The 13,388-nt window shown below is 41.4% G+C and overlaps 1 protein-coding gene across 1 annotated transcript in view; it reads right to left on the bottom strand.

Annotated features, from left to right (window-relative positions):
• slc25a21 (solute carrier family 25 member 21) overlaps window positions 1–12,171 on the bottom strand; it is a 68,848-nt gene extending 56,677 nt beyond the window's left edge. Inside the window, exons 1-2 of the mRNA XM_028396347.1 lie at window positions 12,022–12,171; window positions 11,847–11,935 (exon numbers count right to left, since the gene is read on the bottom strand). Coding sequence (XP_028252148.1) covers window positions 11,847–11,916 — 70 coding nt within the window. The 5' untranslated portion in view covers window positions 11,917–11,935; window positions 12,022–12,171. The remainder of the gene's footprint in view (window positions 1–11,846; window positions 11,936–12,021) is intronic.
• Between the last annotated feature and the right edge of the window lie 1,217 nt (window positions 12,172–13,388).

Here is a 13,388-nt window from a genome sequence, read left to right as displayed (position 1 = left end):
TGTCTTGCAAGACTGAAAACCGGGCATTATAAAAAGCCACACTGCTGCTGATTGGTGTAAATTGGACTGAGTTACACAGTGACCATGTGCTGCACTGGAAGTCCACCAACTCTCCTCTGCAGGAAAAAAAAACCTCCTCCCACTCTACATGGACCATGCTTAATTTGTCAACTTTCCATTTCCTTTTTGATGTTCTGCAGAGTGTGAAATGCTTCACTAATTATCTAGGCAGCTTGGCAGGCGTGGCTTGTTGTTTTTAGAGAACTGGTGGCAAACCTCACTCATCCCAGCAAAGAAGGAGCTGTGCAGACTCACAATGACAAATAAATCAGACCCCCCCCCCACCTCCCCCCTTTTACTATACTCTCTGTTAAAAAATGTACAACAAAAAAATGGAGCTAAACGTCAGCACCAGCGCTCATTTTTCTTTAACGCACTCATTCCACATTAAACACACCGCAGTGTGGGGAGGAAAGTCTCAAACCCAAACCATAGGAGCTGAAAGAGGCTTTGACAGGCAGATTGCAGAGGAGTTGGATGCCTGGCCAAGGTGAGAGTGGAGGGTTATTCTAATCAAGCTAATTCCCTGCAAACCTCAGAATGATGTCATCCAGTGTTTCCTCATTAGAGATTCTTGTGAAGAAGCCAAGACTAATTCTCATTCAGTCGTGAATACAAATATGAGCTTACCCACTTTTCCTCTGCCTGCAGCTCTCTCTTTACAGGACACATTTAAAGATGGACGCCGTATAAAAAGTATAACAGGGAGGGGATCAGCTTCACCAGAATGACTAGAGAATGGATTACTTCTGGCGTTCAGGCAGCGCACTGCGCCTCCGCCTGATTCACCTACATGCAAAAACGTCAATTTCCCCCCTGACTTTCCCACAAAGCTCAATTTTTCATGTAGGATTTCTATGCAGAGCTTTCCGCCCCGTTTCTTCCCTGATGGGTATCACTCACAAGCCGTTAAGCTTCTGAACTGCTCTCTGGCCCGCACTGTCAGTGCTGTGACTCAGCTCGCAGACTGATTCTCAGATCCAGAGCAGAACTGGATCACAGCGGTGCAGGACCAGTGCCAGCGCTGTCGTCTGCTTTCTCTTTTATTCCTATTGCCACTCCCAAGCTTTTTCTGAGCCCTCATTGTTTGTCTCATCTTCTTTGCTCATCGTTTTTTTTGTTTTTTTTAATCTTTTCAATGACTTCATCTGTTTGTCTGCACTGGCAGCCTCAACACACATATGTGTCCAAGTCTCAAGTGAGGCTGCAAGCAATTAATGATTATTTTTGTTATGCATCAGTCTGCTAAAGATTTTCTTGACTAATTTTTAAATGAGATAAATACCAGATATGTCATGAGAGTCTGTAAAATGTCCCAGTTAAATAAAGTTATTGAGAACTTTCCTTGCAAAACTGCTGAATAGGATAGAAATCATCAATATTCATGGTCATGGTTCTTCTGCATTTTAAATAACCATGTGTGCCCCATACTCAGTTTTTAAAAAGTCAAAATATGCACAAATTATAAAAAGTGATTATTTAAAACACTTTTATTGCCAATCATATAAAAAAATTTTATATAAAATATTTGATTTGTTCAGTATTTTATTCATGTGAGTGTCATGTTCACTTGTTAAATCTTAATGTATATTATGTATATAGAAATATCTTGATATTCAGTTAAACAAAATGTACAATTTAGAAGCTGGAAAATAATGTTTAAAAAACAATATTTAATCAATTTATCCATCGACACCCTGCTGAAAAAACCTTTAATGTTGTTATTTTATTTTTTTAAACAAGCTAAATTAATTGTTTTCTTTGTGTCTGGAGTCACTTGAATAAGGAAAAGTTACAGTTAACAGAAAGTTATAACATTAGAAAAATCTAAATTCTGGATCAGACTGTCAGGTTAATGAGTCATTCAAGCCACAGGAACCACACCGTGTCTCATCGCGTTTCTTCAGTCGGTTGCAGGTTGTTTTTGTCGTTGCTGTTGTTGCATGCTGCCAGCTTATTGCATACTATAATGAGCTGACAATATAATGTGGGTAGCACATGTTTATTGGTCCACACAAACAGTGCAGAAAAATAACAACCAGCAACAAACTGCCTTCCTGACACAGCCTATGATGAGGCTGACTAAAAGGATTTCATGCACACCAGCACAGCCCGGCCGAGTACAGTGAATCACTCCCTCTGCTGACGGTGCTGGGAGATCTGCTGCTGCTGCTGCTGCTGCTGCTGCTGCTGCTGCATTTCAGGTGCAGTTCATCTGGCAGAGGTTTCAGAGGCCTGCCTCCAGAGAAAGAAAACAAACCCTGATCTGCTTCCCCGTGAACGGCTCCCAGCGAGCCAGCCAGCCAGCCAGCGGCCTCCAGGAGGCTGTCCAGCCACTCCGGCCCCTCGGACCAGGATGTTTGGGTTAGAAAATGACTTTGCTACTCCCTCAGCCCCTTTCTCTAATTGCCCCAAGGGTAATTACCTTGTCTCCTTTCCACTTAAGAAAAACCAAGAGCTGTGGTGTTATTGTATCAAGTCAGAAGTAAGTTTGCAAAAAATTAGTATGAGGAATATTTTTCTAATAATTATGACAGTTAAAATAATAAATGCGTTAAATCAGAATCAGAACGTGTGTGTGATGTAAATATCAATGAACTACTAAAATAAAGCGTGCCGACAACATGGTGGTGCAGTAATGGATCTACTTACATTCTCCTGTTTATACAGCAGCTTGAGCTACAATTAAATAATCCGACAGAAAATATTTTACTAACACAACATTTCCTCAAGTAATCACAACAAAAACAAAATCTGCAAAAACCACAGATGCCTGCGTATGATCACCCAAGAAAAAGTACCCACACCCTCAATTTAACCATTGAACAGAATGGAGGGGAGGAGGTCTGTGATCGCAGAGGCCCCTCAAGTGCGTCCCTCTGCCTTCCTCAGACTGGGGACTGATAGATTGGTGCAGAGTGCAGTTTCTCCCTCGGGTGCGATACATCAGCCTGCAACGCTCCAAGTACCATTATGAAACACACCCGAGAGTACCGCAATTCAGGAAAGACCAGAACACCAATGGAGTTCTCAAAAGAGTTCTTCTTGTGCGGTACAGGCAAAGACAGAGGAAAAATCTTTGACTAATTTCCCCTTTAACTGTTCAGAAAACCACGTGCAAACCTGGAGAACACAAATTCAGCTGGAATACAAATACAGGGAAATGTAGGGGAGAAGAAAAATCACCTGCTCCAACACACAAGAAACAGACAAGAGGAAGATTTGTGCCTTAAAAAGGGGAGATGCTCTGCTGCAGTTATTGTTGGACTCTCCTTCAAGACACCAATGGCTCACTATAGAAACAGCTGTCAGCCTGTGTGTTCCTTTCTAGGGGGATTCTTATCGAGAAAGCATCTGTCAGAGCCTCTGATTACAGAGCTGCCCAGCTGAGCGCTCATACTGTCAGACCTGCTGATAACTTAACCTTCCTCTGTCCCATTTCTCGGCCACTGCTCCCTCCCCACCGCCCCGGACCCACTTCAAACACGAGGCGGGCGCCCTGTGAGGTCTCCATTCTACTAAAACGCATCCCAGTGTGAACTCACACAGGCCATAGAAAATGCAGTCTGTGTCACGTCTGAGTCACCATTTGGATCTCAGCGCGTGGTGAAAAAAAAAAAATGTAAAGAATCAGCGTGCTGAATGAAAGCTTGGAGCCCTCTCAGAATAAACGTCTGCTGCGTAATTTATTCGTAGTGGTAATATTAACATTTCCAGTGATACCTGCGGGAAAACTAAACACAGATGTGAGGGGATTATCTCATATTCTAGGAAGTCTCAAAGCCATTTGCACGTAGAGAGGAGAGGATCAGCACAGATATCCATCTTCATGTTACCTTCAAATTCACTGCTAAACGTGCCGCTGGGAGAAGCTTAACCCCCATACATGACTGAGGCGGATTAAAAAGCAGCAGTATGGCTCTCTTCTGCCCTCTAGTCAGTCTGTCTGAGTCATCATATTCATGGATTATTTGGATCAGATTCTCCTCTGAAGGCAAAACATTTTAATCCTCATTAAATAGCTGTGCAGCAAATTAATGCCAACATTTGAAACGCCCACATGCACAGATGTTTTGCTCCTTTTTTTTTTGTTTAAATCAGAAATTAAAACCAGATAAATTCAATGCATTATCCTCGGGGTAGCAGCCTCACCAACAGATGAACATTAACACACTGCTCTTTCCTGCAAGCTGGCAGCTTCCTTTAAAAAAATCTCCATTTCTTCTTCATTTCAAACAAATTGAAGAGAACTGGTGCATACCTCTCACTGTTCTTTATAAACTCTTTCCAGACGGTGACATTTGTGTCTGCTTTGATTCCGCTGCAGGACTCTTTGATTTCAGAATGATAATGAAATGGTAAACAAATTCCTAACATGACCTTTCATTCAGTTTTGTTTCTCATTATCAAATTTTTTTTCCTCGTCCTCTGCCAGCATCCTTCTCTTAAGTATGTCATCCTCCGACCGCTCAAGATCAGAAATAATACAAAGTGTCTATAAATTTGAGCTTCCCTTAATTAAAGCCTTGCCCCGAGGACAGCCTCTCTCGTATGGCCACCAGGCACGGGATACATCCTCTGAAAATGACACAAATTGGCCCACGAGCACAACAAATTACATTATGATTACTGCACTGGCCCAAACGCTGTTCATCTTGATAGAGTTAACCCAAAGTGGGTAAGCCTGTCTTCCCAACTACAGAGCTAAAAGGGGAGGAAGAATTACAGTTTTTGGCTGGGACTTACTGTAAAAACCTGTGTTGTAAATTTCCAGCTCATCCAGAGAATCACAGGGCAGACACACACACACACAATGCACAAATACACAGAAACAGCCATGTAATTCTGGGTTTTTTAGTTTGTCCGGTTTTGTTTTTTGTTTTTTTGACAGTACTTATTATGTTTATTTATATTTCAGAGCTTACAGCAAGAGCATGGAGGGTTTGTAATTACTGTATCTGAACTCTTGTATCAATTTCAGTTGAAATAACATGAGGTTTGCCATGGTTTTTTTCCTCCTGAAGATTTCCTGTAATAACACAAAAACTATTAAACAAGAGATCAAAAACCAGTGAGCCTGAAAAAAATCAGCATTAGGAATCCATCCAGGGGTTCCCTCCACCACCGCACACATGTCTGACCTGCTACCAACTGTGGCTACGAGTTACAGGGCAGGAGGTTAAATGCCCAATTCAAGGCTTTTCAACACACGTCAGTGTTCATGAGGAACAAGGTGGTAGAGGATAAACAGAGAGCATGTTGTGGCTGAGTCATTTTTTTTTTTTTTTTTTTAAAGATTTACATTTTTGTGTTGTTGTTTTTTTTTTTTTTTTGCAACGTCCTATGAAAACATCTAAAGACAGCAACCCTGCAGAGGAAGAGCTTGTTTCTGCTATGGCTTAATTACCAGGTTGAAGAGTTAAAAATATGCACACACATCATTATGAAAACATAATCCAGATGCATGCAGGACACACACACACATACAAATACACACACACACACACACACATATTTAAATATATCTATTTCCTTGGATGCATGTGCACGCATGTCTCGCACAAACACAAGCAATTATATCCAATTTCCCGGCATACATTTTTCACTCGGATGCACACACGCACGCAAAAACAAACAAACAAATACACACTCTTGACCATTTCGTGGCATCAAAACAGCCCACACACACACACACACACGTGCAGCCATTTCCTTTGCACGAATACATAATCCAGATCCAGGCTCGCACACACACACAGTTGCTCTCACAACTGTAAACTTTAATTTTCGTACAGGGTCACTCTCTTTCTGCCCCTTCACTACTTAGTCTAAGTGCTCAATTAAGCATAGCTTGTTGAGCTGATTTTCCTCCGTTTTATTATTGTTGCCATGTGCAGCACTATGTGCGCCTTCACTTTTCAGCTGCCATGGAATTTCTGAGTGATCTCAGCGCTTCTTACATCTGTCCTCTTTGCTAGGTTAGCATGCTGTTTTGTGTGTACATGACTTTGCACACCACTGGAATGCTGACACAGTGAAGTGTCACATGCTGAAAGGTGCGGAGGATCTTTGTGCATCGAGATGCTCTCTGCGCCACAGTGGAGCTTCCTGCAGTGCAGTGTCCTGGTTTTAATAAGTGGTACCTCTAAATAGGAGCCAATGATCCAGAGAAAGCCTCCCATGTTGAGCAATCATAATTATCCTCCTGAATCCAGTCTTACCATAACACTATAATTATTATTATTATTTCAAGAACTTGCATGTATGATGAATGTGCTGTGTGTGGTGCCTGACCCTACGATTAATAAGAGACTGCTATTAAATGACTGCAGGATATAAGGTATGACTATGACCTATACACACATTATTAGTGTACTCCTTAATACACACAAAAAAGACAATAACCAGCTGCATTTATCTCCTGAAACCACCAGAATAAACCAAAACAACAATCTGGTGAGACAGGTCAACATGTTGGTGATCCAAACCTGCCAGTCCACAAACTCAGCCTTCATTCTGATCTCAGAAACACACCTGTAAAGTTTTATCACACAGTATCCTGCATGTTGTAACAAACCCTATCCACAGTCTTTGTGTGTTTGTAGGATCACATCTGCAACATGATCACACACACACACAGATGAATACAGTTATATGCAAACTTCAGCTGATTGTTGTCTGTCCATGTACAAAATTGACAATCAATAATCATACTTGGCCCTTTAATTGATTACTGAGAGCTGGACTGCTGAATACATTGTAATTTATTGATTATTAAAATGACAACTAAATTCTTGACAGCTGACTCAGGAGTCACTGCTGTGCTCGTGCTCTTTTGGCACGCAGCTGAGTGTGTGTGTGTGTGTGTGTGTGTGTGTGTGTGTGTGTGTGTGTGTGTGTGCAACCACTATCCGCTAATTGCGCGTTGCGTCTTTGGCTGGACTTCACGCACACGCACGCAGGCTCCCTCATTCACCAAAGCACTCCGCCAGTGGACCGATTTCATAAATCATGTCATTAAGATAACGTCACGGGCGCGGCTGGAGCTCATACATCACACGACATCAGAGACGCTCAACAGACTGGGACGCGCGTTTTCATCCCTGGCCAAAGTCCTGTGCGTAAAGGCGCACAGACGTGAGGCGTCTGTTACTTATACCTGCATTCAACAGGCCAGGGGAAGGAGTCCAGCCTGAGAAAATATCAGAATCTTACATATTTACAATTTAGAGGCTTAATGTTGATATTTCTTAGAAACATTTAGATATTCAGAAGTTCACCCTCTTGGTTTGTTTGGCCACAACCAACAGATTTCAGTCCAAAGGAAAGATGGCACGGTAATTCAAGATTTTGCTGATGGGATTACATAATCTTAAATTTAGTAAACTTAAAATTAAATACGTCCTCGTGGTGTGTTAAGTTTTGAAATTTTAAATAACAAAATTAGTCTTCTTATTTTTAGATAATGTCAAAAAGCAGTAGTGTCTGACGCATGCGCAGCAGCAGCAGCTTACGTCTCACCACACTCCCCTGGGTTTAGTAATGATGTGTGTTTTGTGCGTGACCAACCTGTCTAATTTCTGCCTCGGGAAAAAACTACACACTTCCTGGATGTATCCACATGAAAATAATTCTAAAGTATTTCTTGTATTTTTTCTTAATTCAATAAAATGTTTTAGTTGTTGGGGCCTTAATATTCAGCTGTGTTACGATTTATCACATAAATTACATTCATTATTTTATCATCAGCATCTTGAGTCTGTTAACCTGTGGCTATTTTGGGACGCCAGACATTTGTATAGTGCATTAATTAGACTAATGCCTGTTCAGCTAATTTCTTCTGACTTTGTGATCCTTCACGTTTACCGAACACTGTAATTAGTTGACGGAGATAATAAATCTTTTGTGTTTATTTTAGGATTGATTGGTGCGTTGTAATTTTTTTTTCATATTAAATGAGGGGTTACTTAAATTAGTGCGCTACCCTGCAGCGCGCAATTTATTCCGCAGCAGGAGAAATGAATTCGATCAGGACATTGATAAGTCTATCAGCAAAAACACTTTCAGTGAGGTTTATTAAGCCCAAAAGATCCGGGCCCTGTTCGGAGACAGAGAACAAAAGACACATGTGTCCGGTTAGCCACTCCTTCACCACTATCATGGCTCATTATAACCAAGCCATCCACGACCCCTGTGCGTGCGTGCGTGGACATCTGTCTGTCACGGATGGAACAAAAAAAAAGATGTAAATGTGTTATTTAATAAGAGCCAAAGCACACATTAAAGATGAGGGACGTGAGCTTCAGCATGACTGAAACACAAAAAAAGATGCAGAGGGAGCTGATTTACAGGCACAAGAATCAGCCCATCCAGAATCAACATTACTTCAAACATGAGGTCATCTAAACATCTGTCTACAACATGTCCGCCGGGAGTTCAATCAAAGCCCGCTGAAACATGGACAATTGTTTCTGGAAATAAATATTAGGCCTAATTCGGCTGTGATTGGTGCAGGGAAGGGGGAAAAGCGCTGTGTGCTGCTCACTGCAGGCTCAGTGCGCGCACACACACACTCACACACACACACACACACTTTGCTTGGTTTTATTTATTTGATTCCCCCCCCCCCCTCTCTCTCTCTCTCTCTCTCTCCCCTTTTCTTCCTCTCCGTCATTTAGCTAAGTGGCTTTATTTGTTCTTTCCCCACTGATTTCAGGTTCACTGTTTAAACCCATGTGAAATCAAAAGGGCTGCGGCGCAGGCTGAGCGAGGCTCTGACAGTCTGAGAGGGAGCTGCAGTAATCACACACCGGGCGTCTGTCTCATGTCGTCACAGTCCATTTGCTGGAGACGGATCGATTTACTCATGGAGTTTTAAAAAAGCATCCAGCGAGGAAATAACAAAAGACTCAGAGAAAACATTACAGCAGAGCGCCTGAAACCAGAGACATCTGCATTTTCTGTTTTTACATGTATGTAGTTATAAGAAATATTTCTGATTTTACTTTTTTTGTATTTTTTTTTTTAATGCGAGAACATAATGTCGTGTTTCTGTGGCAAATCACAGCTCTGAAAGGAGTCTACCCGGACTCATGCATCACTACTAATGACCCTGTATCCATTAAAGGTGATGACTGAAAGCAACTGAAAGTTGCAGCAACCCTTTACCAGGAAACACATACAGCATGCAGCTACTGCCCCCTTGTGGACAAAATATGTGTCATTTTTAAGTAAAAATAGGAGAAAATGGATTATGTATTACAGCAGCTGCTAAACAATGACAGCCTGATCAATTATTGGAGCAAGAGGATGGATGGATGGATGGATGGATGGATGGATGGATGTGTTTGATTGTGTGTCCAATATGAATTCTTTAATAACCAAATTCAAATCAGTTCATCCTCGAGTCCAATGAAAAGTTGGAGCCAAATTCCCTGAAGGCGTTCCTCAGACACTGAATGAGACAGATGGAAAAGCATAATTCTTTTAGCTGAAGCATAAGATTCCTCCCCAAAGACTGCTTTCACACATGCAGTAAAAACACGTCAATGATGCTGATGAAGTTATTAAAAATTATTTCCCAGCCATCTTAGAAACTATTTAGTTCACACAAACTCCCAGCTAAAAAGAAGCCTTACAAAGAAGCTCAACTGGAGCACCAATCTCTCAGGAAGGTCAGTAACAGCAGCAGAATGTCCCACTGCGATCAGATTTCTCCACAGAGCACCCGAATGCAGCTTTCTGCACCTAAATCACATTTAACTCCAAAGCCCTACGACAGGCCTGCACATAAATTATCACAGGGCTCCCGCCATCCTTGTTAACAGTGAATCAAGATCTTTTGAAAAAAAGTGACAGAGGGAGGTGAAACACTGAGGTCTTTCTGCTCCGGTATAAACCTCCATCTGCCCCCCCCCATCATCCACAGTGAGGACAGACGAGAGCCCCTCAGCTTCAGCAGAGCAGGTTGTCAGACCCAGAGGGCTTGTGAGGCATCACAGAGAGACGGACAGCAACAAGTGTGACCGCTTGTTCATAGAAAATTCAGCCTATTATCTCCTTCTTGGTTCGGTCTGTGCACAGCTGGCTACTGTTGGCAGCCACTCACGGGTCACTCTCAAAACGTACAGGAGAGAATGAGGTAAACACTGGACCTCTGGAGGTGAAGCAACTCGTAAAGCACCAGGAACACACTGCAGAAGCTGTTTACTGAAACTTTTGACACTGTGTAATTTCTGGAGTTGTAAACACATCACAGCATAAACAGCACAAGAGAAGACTGAACCTATAAATAACGACAAATGCAGCATATCATCTGAAGACTTCACAAAGCTGATCCACAATGAAGGGCGTTCTTAATGAGCACATCAACATCAGCATGAGAACAGAGTTTGGTTTCTCTTATTGTAAACAGATGCCGCAGTGTTCGCCTGAAGAAACTGACACTGTAAAATCATGACACTTGATCACACACAATCTCATGCCTTACATTCCAATAAAAAGGAAAAAAAAGAGAACGTCGTATTAAGAAAGTGACGAAGAAGCACAAACTGCCGCTAAAAGAGCACAAAAAGATATATCCTCACCAAAATACAAGTGATAACAGGGATAAAATCAATATTTTATGTGCATATAACTAAGAAACAACTTGTAGAATCCTGTTCAATCCACACCAGGACTGCTGGAGTTGCACATTCTGAAATAATGGAGGAATGAGGTTAACATTTGTTTTTAAAAAAGTAAATGATTACTCCAACCGCCAGCAGCACAAAGGTTTCCACATGCTATTGATCGTGTGTCCTACAGCACACATAGTCCAGTCCAGCAGCATCACAAAGTACACCCCCGAGGTGATCACCGAGCAGAAACAAGCCTCATTCTTCCCTTTGTCTCCGCACATGAGCTGGAAACGTGTATGTCAGGTTATGCAACGTTAACTAGCTGCAGACACCAGAAGTGTTTTTTTTTCTTTATAAAGGTTAAAGTAGTAAAACATTTAAGGAAAGAGTCAGGGGGGTTCCCTTCTGACTACTTACTGGTTGGGCACGGTGTCCTTTTTTACTGCTGTCCCCTTTAAAGCCTTTATTTTAATATTTCTTTCAAAATAAAAGCCCTAATTAAATGAAAGGAATCAAAATAAAGCTTGTTTCACACAGAGACTTCAACTCAGGGTCTGCCTCTCACTGACAGGCTGAAACTAAGTTTTCATAGGGCTGTTCACTTCAAATCTGTTCCCATTTTTAATATTTGTCCATGTCATAGGCTCCATTTAAAGTATTATTGATTAAATATCCAGCCATCATAGCTCACCATTGGGAATTTATGTATTAGGATTTACGTTTACATACAAACCTATATGATGGATGCATGATTTATATCCACATGTAGGAGAATTGATGAAACATTGCCTCAAAAACTTTGAGGCATGGAAATACACATGAACTCAGTTACAATCTACGCATGCGCCGAGCTGACTGACTCTGACGGGTAGAATCCGGAAGTATTGAGGTGTGGGAACTATCTTGGCTGCGACATGCTGTAAACTCTTCGGCCGGAGGATCCAACATGTTCCTCTGAAGGAATAATTATTTTTAACCACGCATGTGCGATTTACATCCAGAAACACGCTGCAGGCTAAAGGCTAGAAGCTACCGATGTGTGGGAAACGTCACTGCGGAGGGCGCGCTGCGTGTTTAGCAGGAATGTTAGCATTCTTTTAGCAACATGCTATTGCGTAATGTGAAACAAACAAGCAGGAAAAAGTTAGCTAAAGCAGCTGGACTTACCGGCGGATCCACCGGCTATTATCTGATGGGAGGCTTCCCGGACCAGACTGTGCGGCTTCTTGGTTGTCATCTTAAGAGTTGTATAAGTTCTACCAAAGCAAAAACCAAACTGTTACTGTAACGTGTGCTTCTAACACTGACCTGTGTGTGTGTATGTGTGTGTGTTGCCGCTTACCTGGTAGCTTGTAGCTCCTGTCGCGGCAGAGCTCCGCTGGAAGTGTCTCCACAAGTGCTAGCAGGCTAACACTGCTAAGCTAACCTGAAGTCAACTACTAGCAAGCGCCTCTCACAGCTGGCCCCATTCACCCTCCCATCAACAAGCGTTAGCATATTAAAAACATTTTGTAACCTTTGACCCCAGCTCTAATCAATAACAGTCAAACAATAACACAGTGGACACGAAGGTCATTTTATGTCCAGTGCTTCAGCCCGTGGATATACTCTATAAAAATATCAATAAAGTCAACAGGCTGAAAAATGGATCAGCTGATGTTTTTAAGCAATAATTGAAAATATTCTGGCAAATAATTGTGAATATTGCTGTATGTGAGGACAGTTATTTTTTTGCAAAGGATTAATTCATATATATATTAAGATTAAGAATACCTTTATTAGTCCCGCAATGGGGAAATTGCGTTTTTTGCAACAGCAGATACAGACAGCAAAGGATAAGTTAGGAAAGATATATACATGATAAAATAAACTACCAATAAAATATAGCATAGAATAGAATCATTAACAGTTATTGCACAGGTGAGTGTAGAAGTGGTCTGTAAGAAAACTGTACATAGTGCATCAAAAATGAAATAAATATGAATATTGCAGAAGTGTTTATTATACAGTCTGACAGCAGCAGGAAGGAAAGACCTTCTGAATCTCTTCTTCACACACCGAGGGTGGAGCAGTCTGCCACTGAAGCTGCTCTGCAGAGCTGGGTGTCCTGCAGGGGGTGGGACTCATTGTCCAGCATGGATGTCAGTTTTGTCAGGACTCTCCTGTCACCCACCTCCTGCACTGAGTCCAGAGAGCAGCCCAGGACAGAGCTGGACTTCCTGATGTATATATATATATATATATAGGTAATCAATAGGCTGCTGTAGCTGTTAGAAAGCCTATGACCAAGATTATGCCACATTGAAATAATTCATCGTTCAATTTTGACATGTTACAAGCAACTATTTATTTATGAATTACTATTTTTATTAATATTTTTATATATTTAACTCTCACACTGGATGGTATAGAGTAAGTAATCATGTTTTATTTATTTTTTACAATATTTTTCAATACTTTCCAAAGTCTATACACACTCTTTTTAGATAAATATTGCCCCTTTCCATATTTTATTCAACATATCTAACAGTACAGTAAAGTGCCCTGAGGATAACAAAGGGTTCATCTATACCACAACACTGGAATCTTTAAATCCAATATGATTTAAACTCTTATAAAGCGTGCAGGCTGAGCCGCATTGCAGCATGGAAACACTGGAAAAGTTATTTTCTTTTTTGATGAGAAACGAAGGCGCAGCAGAAATTCAGC

The sequence above is a fragment of the Parambassis ranga genome, chromosome 22, assembly GCF_900634625.1.
Source record: "Parambassis ranga chromosome 22, fParRan2.1, whole genome shotgun sequence".
Taxonomy (NCBI): domain Eukaryota; kingdom Metazoa; phylum Chordata; class Actinopteri; family Ambassidae; genus Parambassis; species Parambassis ranga.
The sequence above is the reverse complement of the archived record's forward strand: the minus strand, read 5'-3'. Positions and strand labels throughout refer to the sequence as shown.